This window comes from Dermochelys coriacea, chromosome 10 (genome assembly GCF_009764565.3).
Source record: "Dermochelys coriacea isolate rDerCor1 chromosome 10, rDerCor1.pri.v4, whole genome shotgun sequence".
In the NCBI taxonomy this organism is placed as follows: domain Eukaryota; kingdom Metazoa; phylum Chordata; order Testudines; family Dermochelyidae; genus Dermochelys; species Dermochelys coriacea.
The window spans coordinates 23,565,473-23,585,151 of record NC_050077.1 but is presented as its reverse complement, the minus strand read 5'-3'; the positions used below and the strand labels follow the sequence as shown (position 1 = coordinate 23,585,151).

The 19,679-nt window shown below is 39.3% G+C and overlaps 1 protein-coding gene across 10 annotated transcripts in view; it reads left to right on the top strand.

Moving 5' to 3' along the window:
• The window catches only part of CLEC16A (C-type lectin domain containing 16A), a 204,313-nt gene that overhangs the window by 152,707 nt on the left and 31,927 nt on the right, over positions 1 to 19,679 (top strand). For 3 of the 10 annotated variants that reach the window (XM_043494554.1, XM_043494553.1, XM_038418504.2), the window contains one exon: positions 13,758 to 14,684. The exons of the other annotated variants lie outside the window; for them this stretch is intronic. In XM_043494554.1, coding sequence (XP_043350489.1) covers positions 13,758 to 13,768 — 11 coding nt within the window. In that variant the 3' untranslated portion in view covers positions 13,769 to 14,684. Of the gene's footprint in view, positions 1 to 13,757; positions 14,685 to 19,679 lie in introns of those variants that run through there. 10 annotated transcript variants of the gene reach the window in all.

The window sequence follows — 19,679 nt, the reverse complement described above, 5'->3', positions numbered from 1 at the left end:
GAGTGTCTCCTTAAACAAGATATATCTAATGGTTGGTATTTTGCCATCTGTCTTATTTTCAGATTATAAATAGGTCTGTTCAAAAATGTCTTAGAATTACAACCTTGAAACTTCTTAGAAACACTCAAAATGTTACTAATCAAGTTGTGGTAGTTTCATCAGTAGTACAAAATGACTAGTTCAGCAAGGTGAGGTTACCCAAAAACACTGATTCTAAGGAAAAGATGACTGCACATTTTAATGCTTATGTTCTGTGGTGTAAGCTTAAGATAGGTAATATCCAAGTCTTTCAAAGCTCAGTTTCTAAAAATTCAAAAGTTGGTTTACAAGTTCAAGGCTGATTAGCCCAAGCATTAGTAAATATATTATAGAAAATGCTCTTGCAAGTGGCGGAGAAGCACAAGCTAACCTGATAAGTCTTTCCTCCTCCAGCTTGTGATGTGAAGGTGCTTGTGCAGATGGGTATGCACTGGATACCTGAATAATTAGTGATGTCTGGTATTTATATGAACGCTTGTTATATAGCTTATAATAGTATCATATGGTCCTAAATTTGTTGCTTTTTTATATGTAATGTAGTAGAAATGTCTGTCAAATGGCTATTGGTACAACTTTTAAATATATTAAAATTGCTTGGTGACAAATCTAAGTGTTTGGCCTCCAGTTCCAAATGATTCAAAGCTAACTGGGTCCCTGGGAACAGTTGATAGAAAAAATTGGGCTAAATTCAGATGTAGAGATACACTCCAGGATGAGTCTCTAGGAACAGTTGTTTAGTTAAACAATATTTCATAACACGAGGTGCATAAGTAGCTTTTTGATGCATGCCTCAGTTGTGTTGTGAACAAGATGCCAAAGGTACATCTTCAAGTACCAAAGAAGTGTACTAGGTCTTCTAGTACACACTCTGTCACATATTACTGCTGTTGGAGTATGGGTCATTTAATATCACGTCTTTTAAAAATCACATATCTTGTCCTCTCTGAATAACTCCTTGTGATATAGAGGTTATAAATAGATTTTCTCAACTATCATGTGAAATCGGGCTAGTAAACAGATAACGTCGTCTTTAGTAAGGAAATAGCAACATTTATAAGTTAATAGAAAGGTTTGAAATTCATTTGAGGGCTTCAGGAAATGCAGAGTGCACCTTTGCAATATCTCCTGGAAATGAAAAGATGGGGCACCTGTTCACAATGTATTCCGTAGTTTGGAGGTCTTTGCATGCGTACTGTGGCGAATCTTTGATTCTTCATTTTGCATCAGGTATTCGATGGTGGGATCATCTAGGAGGTGCTTTTTGTTTACTTCAGAGCCTGCCCATTGCACTCACCAGGTGTCTAGTGGGTAGGAGTTGGATGACAGAAGAGCTTTTTCAGCTGCTCAGAATGGTTGGTGGAACTTAAAGCAAGTGTGAAGTGGATAAACAAGGTTGTCATAGAGCATTTTTTGTTAGCGAGAGCATTCTTGTACCCGTGCAAGATAGCCATCTCTTAACAGATGTTTGGAGGAAGGAAGTTTGCGAGGACTGGAATCCAAGGCAGTAGAGTGGACTTCAGACTCATAGCTGTATTTAGCTGGATATAAATGAGGTCCATGTGTGACCTTCTTCCCCAAACGTGTGTGCAGTATTTGGCCATGCAATAAATTAAAGCCACTTTTGCCATTTGTAGCGCATGAGCATCACAGCACCAGCTAGAACCTGCTAGCTTTTGGATGATATTGATGCAACTAATAGAGAAGTGAAACCATCAAACCTTGTTACACTGTGGTTGAGAGATTTTCACTGGACCCCAGTAAGGGTGTAACCAGTTCAGATTATGCTGCTAGGTTACTGTTTCCCTGTCACATCTGACTCAAGACTTCCATGGGAAAGGTGTGGTTGGGAAAGATGCCAAGATTCCGAAGGGGAGTAATCTCCTCTGAGTAGGTTCACTGAGTAAGATCATTGTCATAAATTATCTCAGCAAGTAACAGTACTTCTGCAAGGAGGACAAGATAATCAATGCAAATGGCTGACATTATTGTCAGGCATTCCTAATAAATAGTTATAATTGGTAGAGACTGGAGACTGTTTCATTGTTTGCATGTGCAAAAATGGAAAAAAGCATTAATATTTAACATGGTGTCAAACACTCAGGACAGGAAATTTAAAATATTAAAGTTACTTCCATGCAGATCACTTGGCCATGGTGCGCATTCTAAATGTTTTATGGGTGTATATTACAATAGTCAATGATACTATGGGGTTCATCTTTTTAAAAAAAAAAAAAGCAGTGGATATAACAAAGTATAAAAATGCTACAATAAGTGTATTATGGCCAAGTTAACATTACTGGAATCGCACACTTCTCTTAGGGTTATAAGGCTAATAGTTTAATCTGACTTTTTTGGGGAGGAAGTGAGCACCCATAGCTCCCACTGACTTCAGTAGAAATTGTGAGCACTCATCTTTAGTGACTGACTGAAATGGAAGCTTAGAAATAAAGCTCAGGCACTTCTAAAATTTATCTGACAAGTTGCAGTTGAGTTATATTGTCCCTGTACTAGTCATTTTCTACTGCTGTATGTTTCAGTGCTATTAGAAACTGATATTCAGTACATGTATGCTGATTGAGGCAGCAAAGTTCTCTTCATAGAGAACACAAGACTTGCCTCTTCCTTCACAGACATGGATTCACAGAGTAAAATAGGCACAAATAGTCTAAATTATCATGCTTCAGCTATTCCAGAAATATTTTTTCAAAACAACTAAAGGTACCAGTATACAGGAAAATTCAGTTCTTTATAGATTCATAGATTCATAGATACTAAGGTCAGAAGGGACCATTCTGATCATCTAGTCCGACCTCCTGCACAACGCAGGCCACAGAATCTCACCCACCCACTCCTACGAAAAACCTCACCTATGTCTGAGCTATTGAAGTCCTCAAATCGTGGTTTAAAGACTTCAAGGAGCAGAGAATCCTCCCTTTAGGTCTGCCTACTGTATGCCACTCACTCCATGTTCTCTACTATTAGTGCTACACAGCTAATATAGCTATTGCAAAATCTCCTGTGCCTCACATATAAGCAAAATTGTCAACAAGGTTCTCATTGCAGAATCTTTATTGCTTGATGTAATCAGCAGAATTAAATAGATTTATCAGCTCTGTTTTGGTTTAAAATGCACCAAAAAAAGGCTGCCAGAGTAGCTTCCATGAAATTTTGCTTGGCATAGAATGTATTAGCTCAGTAGTTCATTTAATGTTAATATACTGAAAATAGAAGGCTAGGGCTGGACTGATACGTTTTTGAACTCCTCTCTGCACAGGTACCTAAATATGGCTGTACCTGAAGTCAGGGCCCATGTCCTGGGCAGAATGTTAAGAAGAACCACTGCTCTCTCCTGACCCTCTGCTGCTCTGATCACATACATATCAAAGGGGCATAGAGGACTAAAGAGCTCTACCCCGTACAGTTTAGGAGGCCTGGACAAGTGCTGGGACAATAGTCTGGTCAGAAGCTCTAGGTCCTTTGTCCACTGCTCCCTCTTAAACTGGAAGTGAATGAAAGTTAAGTTCCTAATTTGCACAGAAGTAGGTCTTTTGTCCCTTCATGCCCTTGTTCATCTCCTGGCCCCCCGAAATCTCCACCTCCCCTGAACAGCAAAGTGTCAAGGGCCCATGTACTCTGCATTAGGCTGCACCTGAACTCTGTAGCATTCCCATGTGGCAAACTAGAAATTCTGTGGCAAAGCAGGTAAAGCCAAAAAGGGGAGAAGTTGTGAATTAAAATTGAAAAAATGTAGTCAGTAAAGAATTGTTGTTGGTATTTTTGTTCAAATGATCAGTGGAGAAATGGTTAATGGCATTTGAATTATCATGATTAGGCTTTTTATATATCTATATCTATATATCTATATATACTTCTCAGAGCTACTATTTCAAACTGTCTGCAGATTTCACTGCATGAATTACTGTTCACCTTTTGAAGGGGTTCTTTAGCCCCTGCAGTTATGAAGGCCTAAATTTAGATGAAAACTTGAATTTTCAAGCACAATTAGGAGGCAACTTTTAAAAAGAGCAGTTGAGACTATTTGCATCACATTACATGTACACAGATTATGTACATTATATAATTACCTTATCGGAATAAATCTTCTGCTCCACTTTGCTCTTACTGTTTTATGATGCAACATTAAAGTTGCTTAAACAGTGTGTGTGGCAATGGTGGTTTGAAAGAAAAAGGACATGAAGGAGTACTGAAATGTGACAAGAATGCAATGTACCACAATGACTACTCTTCTTATTATTGTGTTTATGACGTGTATTATACAAATACATATTGAAATGTTTTTCTCAATACAGATGATTCACCTGATGAATGGAGCATGGTTTATCAGAGAGGAACAAGAGTGGAGCGTGTTTTATTGGAGAGGAACAATTTTAACATATTCACAGAAACCCCTTGAAGCACATTAGTGGCCCCAATCTGTGAAGACTGAGAAACACTTCCCAGAATTATTAATCAGTCTTCACAGATTGTGGCACTAATGCACTAGGAGGGGTTTCTGGGAGTATTTTAAAATTTCTTCACCAAACTGTAGAGAACTTTGAGATCCTTTCCATGACTGTCATATTCACCACCTTCCTGGATACTGCTAAATCATTCCTGCCAGAAATGCTGTATCCTTGGAGCTCATAATAGTACTTTTGAAGAGCACATTTTTTTGTGGAGAGGATCCGACTTCCTCAAAAGTGGAATTTACTTTATAAACGTTTCCTTGTGAAATATTTCCCAACGGAAATATCACTTAACTTGCCCACTAGCCTCCTAATTTCAGATTACACCAGTTGAACACTGAGCTGTATATTCAGTATATTTTACAGGAAGGACTCTTAAATATTTCCAGCATAATGCTCTTTAATCTGTTTTACCAAGTGGTGCCACCTCCCTACTTGCTTGTAGTTCAGAGGGACTTTTCTTTAAATAAGAAAACAATAGATTACTCTGTCCGCTCATCCTCTTCAGCGCTGTATATACCCCTTGTACATGGGGTTTATCACTAATGGGAAAAGCTTGTGGAAAACCTGAAGAATATTAGCTGTGCATTGCTGGTCATTGCCCCTTTCTCATTTCAAAATCTGGAAGAAAAAAAAAAAAAATTCCTTGTATCATTCTAGGTTAAGATTCTTTTATGAAGATTTTAGTTAAGGGTTCTATACAAGGAACTGCTGGAGAGCAAAGCAAGGTAATCTAAACAAAGAAGAATTATTTCAGCTCTACATGAATGAGACCTTTCGAAATTCTGTGAAGAAAATGTTTTCATTCTTTTTAAAATTTGCATTAAATAAATGAAGAGTGTAAATGCAACGTAGGAGAGGGCAGGGCAGTTGTCTATGGTATACAAAGGGACATGATCTAGAACAAATAGGATGAAATTAAGAAAAGGATAATTTAGGCCAAATAACTGGAATATCATTTTACAGTTTTAGTTGTTGTAATCTCATCCACTTGAAACTGGACTGCACAGACACTGAAAGCATTCTGTAGATTCATGGATTCCAATGCCAGCAGGGACTATAGTGATTCTAGCACTGGCAGGGGCTGGGCTAGATGATCAAGGTAGCTTTATTCCTACTTAGCATCTGGCATCTGTGAACTCTGTAACATTCTGTTGTAACTTGTAGATCAGAAAAAGACGTGTTTTAATTTGAAGGATTCCCATGTTCCAGGATTACCAGAGCACCTATTGGGCCTTTGGAGTTGGGTGAGATCTGTCACTTTAGAATTAAAAATTACAACATAAAGAAATTCAAATTGGGATAAGCCACAGCTCCCGCGGACATACCTGTCATTAATAAGCATCTACCACATCAGCTACTCATCTCTGAAATATGCATAAAGTATGAGAATAGGAGACTGCAGATGCAATGTCAGCATCGAAACTCTAATCTGATTCGATATTGTACATGACAGTCTGAAAGCCTGCCATTAATGAAAGATTGCAGAGGATGGGGAATGGCATTGAGGATTTAGGTACTAAGTCTCTAATAAAACTTTTTAAAATTAAGGGAAGGTGATGACATCTATCCCCCTTTTGGGGGTCAGGTTGGAGAAGCACATAGCACAGCTGAGATAAATGAAGCCTTGTTCATAATACTACTTTGGTTCACTAATATTTTTGTTAGGGATGGCAGATGACTTGTGGACAAGGTCAGTTTTGTAGTCTTTTCCTCCACACTGGGCAAAGGGATCTGTTTACTTAAATCATTGACTAGTGACTTGATTTGTCTGAAGTGCTGACCATCTGTACCTCCCATTGACTTCAGTGAGGTTTTTGAGCACACGGTACTCCTGAAAATCGGGACAAAGATCTGTTTGACCTGGACTATGGGACTCCTGGGATACTCCAGACCTTCTGCTGATCACCACCCACCTTCCTAATTATCTGCTGAGCATTGTAGCAAAGCAACAGCTCTGCTGTACTTTAAGACCAGCTTTCTGTTTAAAGCTCAACTCTTCTAAGTTCTCTAAAATCTATGTGGTTACTTGGATTGTCTTGTAATTTGGTGTGCCTCGTGAGGACATGCAGTTCTACTTGTGATCCAAATTTGGGGCCACTTGACCAAGGAGGACTTGAGATACCCCATTCTCATCACCACCCACTGTCTTAACATCACTTTCAAAGTAACTTTCTACAGTACTTGTAAATTCTGTTTAGTTTGGATATCTGATAAATACACCGAAGCATTTACTTCAAGAAAATATAGGTCAGCAGTGGTTTTATAACATCTGAAGGGCTGTTTGCATTTAAGGAATTGTAGTGCTTTACTTTTTCTTCCTGTTACAAAATATGTATTAATGTCTCCAAGCAATGAATACTTAAAGATGAGTTGTTTCTCATTAAACAAAATGAACTGATGATTTCAAAAATGATACCTTAACATTTACTGTAGCTCCTGATTCATAAGCTCCCACAATGGAATTGTGGGAAAATCAAAACATGGATGAGTTCCAATTTGAGAAATGCTGTGGAGACGGCTAAATTATCCCTTTCTTGTTTCATAGTTCACTGAATAGCACAGTGGATTGTAAACCATAGGTAAGTTTAAACAAACCTAAATCACTTCCATTCTCTGGGGGGGGAAAAACCTCATGCACAGTACTATGTCAGCCTGCTATGGAAATGATCACTATAGGGGATATAGAGGCTTTTGGCAAGTCTAAGTGCAAGTCTAATTTGAAAAACTCATATTTTCATGCATTCTTACTCTATAGATCTGTTCCGTGTTTGTAGTCAGTCATACCTGTTGATTTTAATTACAAGATGATATTGCTTTTTACCCCTGTTAACACTGCAGGGCCAGAACAGTAATGAGGAATGGAGTAGATTCTATTTTTTCTTGTTCACTGTCAGCAGAAGTGTTTTGAAATTTAATCAGTTAGAACTATGTAAACTTGTTAAAGGAAGTGGGGTTGGATCAGTATATCTGAGCATGCAGTTTGAAGGCAGTAGGATTGCACAAGTGTTACTGCCTAAGGTGGACTGCAGAACATTAATTACTATTAATGTGTGAAAATGAAAGAGATCATCTGAACTCTTAAATCCTAGCATTGAATTTATAGGAGTCACAGTTGGAAAAAATCTGATTTGGTGAAAAACTAAATGTATTTGAGGTGGAAATAATGGATCCCCACAATGGCATACTTTAAATGGTCACTTTTCTAAAAAGCACTACACTTCTAAATAACACGTTAAGGGAAAGCCCAAGAATTTTGGACTCCTATAATGTGTGCTGATGCTTTTAAATATCGGTGTATCATTTATTTCCGTTAGAGCCCCTCCACTCCAGTTCAGTTGCATTGTTTGAATTTCTTTGGCTTTACAGAGCAAGCTCCTCTCCAAATGGCAGAAAAATGTTTGGCAGATTGTAACACTTAGTGCGCTCTTCACATCATCCATCCGTCTTCTAGAGGGATAGCGAGGGAGCAGGGATTGTCAGGAATACAAAGAGCAGCATAGTTCCTGGGGAGAATGAGCTGTGAGGAGTATAAGATGATGTGGTGAGTAGCTGGGGTTCCTTCACTGGTGTTTTAGGTTCCTCTGGCTCCACAGTAGATTTCCCTGTGTACCCACCAGCTTAAAAGTTTTTCCCCACAGTAGTCATCTGGATAGGCCTTCCTAATTGTCTACATTGAGTATTATAGCAGAGCAACAACTCTGCTGTAGTTAAAGTTAAGGCCAACTTTCTGTTTAAAGCGCAACTCTTCTAAGTGCTCTAAAATCTACACCTTTACATTTGGTGTGCCTAATAAGGACATGGAGTTCTACTAGTGATCCAAATTTAGGGCCACTTGACTAAGGGGAGCCTGAGATAAAAACCAGAATGCAGATCGTCACACTGGGGTCTCCAGCAGTTAAGGATTACACCAACAGAGTGCTTGGCATCCAGCAGCTCTTTGGGGAAAACCAAATTAAAAGGTCATTTGAAAAAGATTTTGCTTCTTCAGTTAGCCTCACGTGCTTATTCTTGCTCCTAATAGATTGCACTGAGCGTGAATAGACAGAGGAGTTAGCAGTGCTGTGCTGTGCTGTGATATTTTTAGTAAGGCATGCAATTCTACACATGTACTAGGTGGTCCAATATGTCATCCTTCGGGCAGCATTACCTTGTATACATGGCATATGCAAGGTCAAACTGTGTGGAGGACACCATTTTGTTCTACAAAATGGCATCCTCTGCATTTGGGGGCCGGATAGAATTGTCCCATGGGCTGGACCAATGGGCGTACAATGCATGGCTTGCATGCATACATACACAGCACACCACTGGTTAGCAGGATTGTTAGTCTTCAAAGTTTCACACCAGCTGAATACCTCAAGAGGATAAGCAGTTGTTCTTTGAACCCAACTCCCCCAGCTAGTGTCCGTTCAAGTCCCACCTTGGACAGAAAACAGGAAATGGTTGGGAGGTGTATTACTAAAATCTACTTCTGTCAGGGTGGCTTTCTGTTTTGGGGGAAGTAATCAAAAATATTTTGTTTAAAAATAAATAAAAAGATAGCTGAATGCTTGCTGGCAAGGGAGGTTCATTTTAGGGGGTGGAGGAGTTGGAGGAATGGGGTGAGGGGGCTTGGGGCTGCATTGAGGGGAGAGGGGATAGATGGAGATTGGTGGTAAGGGAGGTGAGAGGGGTTGGGAGCTCAAGAGGGAGGGTGTAGGTCATTGGGAGAGGAACTGGGGAAAATAAGAGCAAGGACACCTGTCAGTCTGAGGTTCTCCTCTTCTCTGTTTGACAGGATCAAGGGGGTGTCTTAGTACGCCATGTGACTGGGATCTGGGGGTCTCTGACCTCTTTTTTTCTGTGCCAGGTTCTGGGGGCCTTGCCTTTATGGGGAAGGGTCACCTTCTTTGAGCAATGCCCCATAATGCCCAGCAGACATACTCACACTCTACCTTTTCACAGCAGAGCTACTTGCACTTTTCATACACTCAAAAATGGAGCCTATGCCCCCAACAGAATCCCACACTTGTAAAATTAACAACCACTTTATACCTTTTTATTTCATACCTTCACATTTTCACACAGGATACCACCTAAACCTATACTGTTCCCTGCCCATCTTTAAATCCACAGACTGATCTCACATCGCACCTCACTACTGATAGTATCCATGGCAAGAAGACCCCATGGCCCTGCCACTGACCCAACCTACATAATTCTGTATTGAGATGATGTAAACTGGAACCTCTACATATATATGCTTCTCTTTTGTTGGATAATATATATGGAGGGACTGGAGTGCTTGAAGCTAATTCCCAGTGGCTATTGCCAGCTCCAGGCGGTCAGAATTAAGGTTCTGTGGGTGTTTACATTAACTCTGAATTTCTGAAGTTTGAGTTTTGCTGAACTCTGTTCAGGAAGGACATGAGCTATCGATGGACAGCGTAAACTCTGTTAATGAACTTTTTTGCTCTTTAATCATTCCGAATAGGAAGCTTGCAAAATGCATGTTAAATAATTCCTACTAGGAAATACGTCACTGCCACATAATCAAAGCTGTAATGCATTGTGAAGTACGTATTTAGCAACAGTTCCAAAGTTTTCATGGCGGGCGCTGCTTTTGGTCACTTTGAATAGCTCTTTGATGGATTTCATGATGGCAAATACATTAAGTTAAATTACAGTGCTAGGTAATGTTTTTAAATGTATACTTTTTGGAATGCTACCTTATGAAAAAGAGATGAAAGTATTGTACACAAAGGGTGGCACTTTCAAAGTTGTCCAAGTGACTTAGGAACATGAGTCCCATTGACTTTCAGTAGGACTTGGACTCCTCAATTCTTGATTAAGGTGAAACTCCAGACTTCAGCAATTTGAGTATATCCAATACTTCTATGCCTTCCGTGCCTTTTATTTTTTTTAGACACCAACATCAGTTAACCATGAGTGGACCTAATTTTCAATCTCATCTCTGCATTTTCCCCGCATTTGTGGGAAATTTTAAATATAAGATAATCACTTATGTAATCTAGTATGTGTATATATATATATATATATATATATATATATATATATATATATATATATATATATATATATATAATAAAGAGCCAAGCCGTAAAAATAATCATAGAATCCTAGAATATCAGGGTTGGAAGGGACCTCAGAAGGTCATCTAGTCCAACCCCCTGCTCAAAGCAGGACCAATCCCCAATTTTTTCCCCAGATCCCTAAATGGACCCCTCAAGGACTGAACTCACAACTCTGGGTTTAGCAGGCCAATGCTCAAATCACTGAGCTATCCCTCCCCCCTTAAAAACACTTTTTTATTTGCCTTTTGGTTTGTGAGCACTTGGGTCACATTTTCTGGCTTTTCTCCGTACCCATGAAGGCTAGAAACCTTTATTTTATTTTTATTTTTATTTTTTTTAATGACAGCGGAGATTGTTGCATTGCAGGACTCCAGAAGTTTGGGAAAAACACCAGATATCATGAGACTTGTGATAGAATTGCAACAGCTGTCAGTACAGGGGATGAGATTATTATGTGTTTAAGTGCTTTGTTGAATGAGGACATATATCCCTGTGCATGTCACTAAAAACCTAGCCACTACCACCTGCTAAAACTAATATTTCCACAAAATATTTGGAAAGCTAAACTTTAGTTGGAATTGCAGCTTCATACATACAGTAGCACATTTTTCTCTTCAATGAATTTGTTCATCTTGTGTTCAAATAGTTATGTCCGCTTTTTGTTTGCAGACAGAGCGTCTTTTTAATGCACACTGAAAATAATTTATTGGAACATTTTGATAATCTGTAAAGGTAAAAGAAAGGAAGATGGACAGACATGACAAGCTAATAGGGAGGAAGATAGGTCATTGAAGCTTAGAAGAGAGGCAAAACCCAAATCAAGGATTAGGAAAAGTGTGGGTGGGTGAAAGGACCATATAACAAGAAGCTACAGTCATCTTAGTGAAAAGCTGTGGACTTAAACGGTGGTAGGAAGGAGTGGGGGTAAAATTACAGTCATTGAATACTGAAAAAACATATACCACGTGGCAAAATGTTGAGACTAAAAATTATTAGAGCATGTCTGCTCTGCAATCCGTTTTTGGGTATTGATTAGAGCTGTGCAAACTGCTGGCAGCAAAACCCCAGACTCCACGAAACTTGTCAGGTTTTGTGGTTTTTGTACCCAAACCTGGTCTGAGCTTCACATATGTTATATTTGTGACCACGGATGGATTATTTTGAATCAAAACAGTACAGAATTTGCAGTGATGGTTGACAGAGTTTTTGAGATTTGAGGTTTAAACCTATGCAAGTTGAAATTGAAGAAAGTGTTTGCATGAAGTTGTGTGAAGGAAAACCACCACTTTTTGGCAAAGATGTGAAATATCAACAAAGAACATTTGAATTTCAAACTTTGTTTTTTACTTACTGTACATGCACAGAGAAGCCTGAGTTGTGGATTGTTTGACTTATCTTGTAATGTTAGGGAGGACAATCCAGGAGGAGGTGGAAAGTTGGCCAGAACCTGCTGGTTTGCTCTTGGGCACTCTCAGACTGACTCTGCAAATCAGAGTTATTAGAGTAGTATGGGAAGGAAAAGAGACGACAACACGGAAGCTTAGGTGAATGGAGATATGACTGTATGGGAGAAAATTGTGTTTCTTGGTGGAGGACTGTGTTCCGTGTCTCAACTTTGTGTATTTTTTCCTCCACCATGTTTTGTCTGCTCTGTAGGACTGTCTTCTTATTTGAGATGACAGAATTAAAGCTAAACCATTCAGAAGTAGAGGCAGAAGGGGAAACTCTGAAATTTAAGACAGAGTGAACATGGCCTTCATAGCCCTCAAAGAAATACAGTAGTATTGTTAAAGTAAAACTGAAGAGATACGGCAACTTCATGTCTGCATTGAAATATCAGTGGCATCTTATAAAGCATTCCTTGGCAATACTCTTAATATGTATTTAAGAAACTTAATGTTGCCCTGTGAAACTTGCCCATTTTCATCATGCAGGAAAGGCATTCTTCTATAGCAGCTTAGGGAAATGCATCCTTCCTGGTATCAAGTCTTAAATTTCAAGGGAGCATGTTGACTGATACAGAAGGTTCGCACCTTCTTGTCAACTGTCTAAATGGGCCATCTTGATTATCACTACAAAAGTTTTTTTTCTTCTGCTGATAATAGCTCATTTTAATTAATTAGCCTCTTACAGTTTGTATGGCAACTTCCACCCTGTGTGTGTATCTTCTTACTATATATTCCATTCTATGCATCTGATGAAGTGTGCTGTAGCCCATGAAAGTTTATGCTCTAATAAATTTTTTAGTCTCTAAGGTGCCACAATTACTCCTGTTCTTTTAGAAGGTTCATGGTTATTGGAATGGAAATGGGGCACATGTATCAGTGTCTGCATTTCTAAATTTGACCTTTACCACCACTTGAAAGCAAGCTGCAGAGGTTACAGATGAAGGTACTTTTAGGACAGGGGTGGGCAAACTTTTTGACCTGAGGGCCACATCGGGTTTCCAAAATTGTATGGAGGGCTGGTTAGAAGAAGCTGTGCCTCCCCAAACAGCCAGGCTTGGCCTGGCCCCTATCCGACCCCCCCTGCTTCTCACCCCCTGATGGCTCTCCCAGGACTCCTACTCCATCCAACCCCTCCTGTCCCCTGACGGCCCACCCACGGTACTCCTGCCCTATCCACCACCCCCTGCTCCCTGACCGCCTCCAGAACCCCTGCTCCTGACTGCCCCCCACCACCCCATCCAACCTCTCCTCTCCTTCCTGACTGCCCTCCCAGGACCCCTGTCCCATCCAACCCCCCTGTTTCCTGCCTTCTGACCTGCCTTCTGACCGCTATCCACACCCCCAGCCCCTGACCACCCCGTCGAACTCCCCTGCCCTATATCCAACCCCCCACTCCCTTACCATGCTGCCTGGAGCACCGGTGGCTGGCAGCGCTGCTGCCGTGCAGCATAGAGCACCGGGTCAGGCAGGGACTCTGCAGCTGCGCTGCCCCAGGAGCTCGCAGCCCCCAGCCCAGAGCATTGCGCTGGTGGCACAGTGAGCTGAGACTGCGCGGGAGGGGGAACAGCGGGGGAGGGGCCAGGGGCTAACCTCCCGGGCCAGGAACTCAGGGGCCAGGCTGGATGTGGCCCATGGGCCGTAGTTTACCCACCTCTGCTTTAGGACCTCTTAGGTCTCATTTCACTTCCAATAGCCATGACTAACTCTGCTTACTTTTTTCTTTGCAGATTGTTCCTGAAGAAGTCTCATGGTTGAAATATATCTTTCTTTATCAAGGCTCTCAAGCTGAGGCATTTTAGATGATAGAGATTTTTTTTAAAAAGTGAGATTTTTAACATCCCAGTGCAGCACCTCTAAAATTCACCTGCAGATAAAGTGCTTAAAAACTTGTATTGATTATTTTTATTCTCCATTGATGTGACTTGGTGTGGGTCATCTTTTTCTGTTTTCAGCATGCATTCTTGCTGAATCTTCTTTTGTTTTCTTGTGTGAGATGATAGCCACATAAGATACTATTTCTTTTCTCTCATTAGTCAATGTAGCATTATGTTAATTTTCCAAACTAATTGTTCTGAAAGTTTGCTGTACTTCTAGTTCAGGCCCTGCAAGGAGGAAAATGTTTTGTAGAGGGATACATTTTCATTACAAAATAGTTGGCAAATTTTGATTAATATTTTGTTCCAGATAAATTAATATAAACCTTCTACTTATGGTCACAATTTGGCAAAACCTGTATTGACCTAACACTCAGTTCATGGGAAAATGTTTGTTTTTTTCCCCACTTACTGGTTATTGTGTGACTTTTAAAAGTGAATGTTGGTTGCAAAAAGTATATAGCTTTGTGATGGGTTAATCACATTTTTACTATGTAAAAAGCTCACGTTTTGGAGTATGCTCTCATCTGAGCTCACCTTACTCATCTCCTACTGACTGAGATAAATTTTTCTCCAATGTATGTCTTTTAAATGGACCCAACTTTACTTATTTATAAACATTAACTGAAATGTAAATTGCAGTCTTCTGTTCACGTCAAACAAATTGAGGCACATTAAGCACTTTTGGAACGTGCATTCTATGATTGTATGTTTGTAGAAAACTCAATATAATGAAGCTGAGCAAGCTACTGGAGTGAAATAAATCATAACATATGAGTATTTCCAATGACAAGAAATTGGATTTTGTTAAACTTCAAATAAAGAATTTAACACTGAAAAATTACTTCATATTTTTGTCTGATTGTAAAGAAGGTATATTTCTGCTAGGTTTAACTATTTCAGAGACAAGGTGGGTGAGGTAATGTCTTTTATTGGACCAACTTCTATTGGTGGGTGGGTGGGTGGGTGTGTGTGTGTGTGTGTGAGAGAGAGAGAGAGAGAGAGAGAGAGAGAGAGAGAGAGAGAGCTGTCTCACCAGCAGAAGTTGGTCCAATAAAAAATATTACTGCATCCACCTTGTCTCTATTATCCTGGGGCTCACATGGCACAGGTTAAACTATTGATATTTTTGTGAACTATTAAACTTTTGTCTGAAAACGTGGCATATCTTTTTGCTTTGTCTCCCTCTGTAACACACAGAAGAACAGGCCAAAGGGGGAGCGCCCTGCCTCAGAAAAAATGGGCTGCATGTTTTTCAGATATTTCCTGCATCTATTATGGGAAATATGTCTTGGACTATAAACCTGCAGGCGTATAAGGAGATATTTAATTTTAATGAGAAGTTGAGGCCTTCTTTACTGTGCTTTAATTTCTGTGGGGTCTTGTTTTTTCATTCGTTTTTGAATTTATTTAACTTAGTGGCCTAATGTCTGCCTAATGCTACTCATACTGATAACATAAAGTGCCTGACATGCAAAGAACATGATGAATGTGGGAAGTATACTGGAAAAATTGCCAAAAAAAAGAGAGCAATGTTCACAGAACAGCAGTACCTGCCAAATATCAATCTAAGTCCTTTAGAAGATTTCAGCTTGCTGGTCAGCCCAGTGCAGAGAGATTATGAAACTTTCTGAATGACAATATTGAAAAGCACACTAATAGTCACAAGTGCCTTTTATGTGAACTAATTGAACAGTCACAATGATTATGATAAGATGAGGCTCATTACATTGCTCAAAGACATAGCAGGCTTACACAGAGGCTTTCAGTCACTGAAGAGCCACAACCCCAGTCCAATTAACTTTGGTAAATGTAATTGACAAAACCACAATTGTTGTTTTTATATTTTCTTTTCCTTTCATTACTGTGTACCGTTGATATGTATGTTAACCAGAAGCTTCCTCTTTCTTGTTCATCTCCTGCTGCCTGATTGATTAAATGCTACAGTCAGATGATTGTAGCATTAAAGTTACTTTGTATTGTGTGAAGAATTCAGATGATAGGATAATTAGAAATGAACCAAGCTGTGTTGGAAGAAAACAAGTGACCTCTGTAATTTACCGGTCAAATTGGGACAGGTGGTACTGAAGGATGTGGTGGGTGGTTTTGTTTTTTTTTTAAAGGTGCTTGTTGATGCTCACTTAAACTTTTCTCATCTATGTGATCTTGTACAGATGCATTTGTGGGAGTTCATAGCCAATAAAAGGAAGAAATTTGAGCTCCAACATTAATTTGAGATTTGGAGAAAGCTTCTAAGTCCTAGATGGTCTCTGGCAGGGCATCCTCTTCCTGTTGGCAGCCTGAGGTACTGAGCAGACTTGCCACACTCAGCATATGCCTCTTGGATAACAAAACGGATTTCACATTGCTGGCTCTGCAAGACAGTCTTAAGTGTACTGAGACAGATAGCTTGCCTGCTAAAAAAACTGTAGTTTGGACAAAGCAAGTTATATAATAATGGATGCAGACAACATCAGAAAAATAAAAACTCTGTTTCACCACTGAGAATCTAAATCCATGTTCTCTAAAGTAAATTTTGGATTTTTTCTCTAGACTTCCAATATGTTTGTTGATAGAGCTCTAGCTGTGCAAGCAACCCTTATTGGCTTACAGAAATGTATGCGCTTAAAATTAATGAGAATAAAATTTTATGCTAAAAATGTAAGTATAGATGTAAAAACAGCTGCAACAGACTAGTCATTGGTAAAGCTGAGGAATTCCAAATCAAGAACAGTGGATGGGATTTTACTTTAACATAGCTGTTGACGGGACAATTGAGTTAAGCAAAAGCAAATTTATATGTAATATTTTAATGATTAGAGAATGAGAGTGGGAGATAGGATTCCTGTTTCTATTCCCAGCTCTATTGCAGATGTTGTCCATGGCTTAGTGGCATCTGTTCCCATCATCTTTAAAATGGGCATGAAACTTTCCTACTTCACAGGGGCAATTTGAGCATGAATGTGCATAAAGCTTTTTGAGATCCTTGGTGAAAGTTGCTATAGAAGCACAGATTACATGAAAGTTAGCACAGCAGTATAGTTTTAAGTCTTATTAGATTTAATAGGCAATTTAAAGTTCTAAGGTCTAATTGCTTGACCTTAAATTCTTAATTATGAAAGCTGGAATTGATGGGGTTTTCATCTAAAACTTCTCAGGGAGTCGCAGCAATGATCAAGTGAGGAGGTCAAAAATTCAAAATTCATTGTATGTATTCATTTTAGAAGTTTTTTGATGTTCAGGGCTGAATGTCTGTAGATTAGTCATCCAAGATAAGCGAAGGCCTCTTCAACTCTTGCAAATGGGGGTGTAGTAGTTCTCTTAAGCCTCCATCAGTAAAAGCTTGGTTTTTCATCCTTGTTTGTATTCCTTTCCCTTAAGATTAACCCACTCCCTCCCTCTCAAAGCTTTAATTTATGTAGTTTGTTAAAAATAAACAGCTTCAGATGTACTTAATTTCAGTTCAAGTTTCCAAACTACTTTCACTTGATTGATACTAATAAGCCCATATGAGAGACTGCATACACACCCTTCTCAAAAAAACACACATGCATCCTTCTCTGGAAAGAGACACTAAAGTCACACTCATTGACTCTACTAAAAATGGATTTTTATCCACTCTGGTAGACAGCACAGCTTAATTAAGTAAAGACACGCCTGAAGGTAATGGGTATGTTCCTGAGTACGTACCTTACATGTCTCGCTACATGCCCAAGCCATTCCTCCCCATGTATGCTGCTGCTGTTTGCAGTGTAGTGTCTCAAAGCCTCTCTGCTTCTGGAGTCCTTCCTTGCCACAGTGAAAGGCTGAGAAAACGGGGAAAGTCTCCGCCCGCTCCCACTTCTGGAGCCTTTTCCTGCTGCCTCCTCCCTCCAGAACCTTTCAGTGACACATGTAGCTACAAACCACTGTGTGGAAGCAGCTTACATTTCACTGACACGGCACACTGCCTCCAGTGGTGTGTAGATGTAGGCCTATGGTGTCAATATGTGGTAACTAAAACTTAATGGGACTTAAGCTGGCCAAAACCTCAAAGAAATGCTCTTTTGGCACAGTGCCATTTGCAAGCGATAAGTTGATTTTTGTAAGCAATAAATGCAATTATAAAAGTCATGTACAAGTTCTCTCCATTTCAGGCACATAGAATAGTTCAAAACTGAGTCTATGGATTTATTGCTTGGAGTTAGTCCAAAAAATACAAACAGTCTGTCTTAATTAGTTTGAGGACAATAATTGCTAGTACACTACTGGGACTCGAAGAAGAGCAGCAAGTTTGGTAATCAAACTATTGAGAGTTTAATAGACCTGTCTAGCTGGTCTTTTTTCTTGTGTCTTAAAAATACTTGATTGAGTTTCAGATGCTCTGCAGTATTTGTCCAGATCTGTCACTGGAAGTTTGATATTTCTCAAAGAATCCTGAGTCTGCCCATTGCTGCTAAGTCCATAATGAGTTTACCATGTTCTGTTCACTATACATTTCCCAGTGTGATATTGCATAATTTGCTTGCTCTAGTATTTTTGCCTGTTAATGTTTGGGGAAATGTGTCTACTATGACATGTCTTGTTAATTTTTCAATTAACTGCCTTAAAATTCCTTGAGGGCACATGTACTGGCTTTAAAGTGAAGGTGTAGAAAGGGGTAATCAAGGAACCTAAATTTAATGGTAGCCAAAGAAATGATGATCAGACACGGGGAATCTGAAACAATGCAATCAGTAAGAGATTATACCATATTCTTAACACAAACAGATTTACATGAAATAGTTCCATTATAGAGATTACAAAATGACAAATGTAAATATCCTGGGACCAACATAGCTACAACACAGCAAACAACAAATGTAAAAGCATATGGGATCTACTTTTTCAGCTCGTTAGTGCCATAGAGATTCCATGTTTGTAGTGTCTCAATGATTGCCAGATCAGATTTGTTCATTTGACAAGTCATTGTTTTTTCTAAGTCCTGCAATTTTACCTTTTCTTTTCTGCAGATATATCTTCAGCACAGCTTAACTAAATCTGGTTTGCTGGTGTTGAGTGAGAGATCCCAAGTAGTTTTCAGATCCAGGATATATCTGCAAAGCTGCCAACTGAGGTAGAGTAGAAATCCCTTCTTAAGCCTAGCAATATTGATCTGACTATCACTGAGATAGTATAGACCCTTCTAGTGACACTTCCAATCACTTTTTAGAGTTGAACTACTTTTTAAAGGAGTTATTACGATTTCAAACTACAGAGGGCTTTGCCACCAAAAAAAGAAAAGTCAATATCTCTCTCCCCTATCCATTGTCTTTTCTGTCATAAAACTTCTGGGTTTCCCATCTGAAAAACGATTTAGCAGAGCATTCTCCTTCCATCTGAGTTTTCATCACAGAGCAATTGTAATCACATAATTAGCAAGCATCGATAATTTCCCCCAACACTAACCCAAAATCTGAAAGAAAAATGAAAGCCCTATCCTTATTCCTTAGTGATTTGAGAAAATTGGATATGCATAAAAATATATGTATATATTCTACATTGCATTTCCTGTTCCCAAAGCTAATAATCTCTTCTATGGTTCTTGTTTTAAAAGCACTCTACTATTACTGGTAACATGTAATTGTTCCCATTGTCCTCCTGTAATGTATGAGATAAGTTTTCATTTTATACTTTTCCAGAAATGTTTGTTTTAGTTATGGTCTCCCATCAGAATCATAACATATGGGAAGGAAAGGCATTTTTCAAAATGTTTTCTTGTACATTTGAACAGCTTTGACAACTGAGAGGAGATAT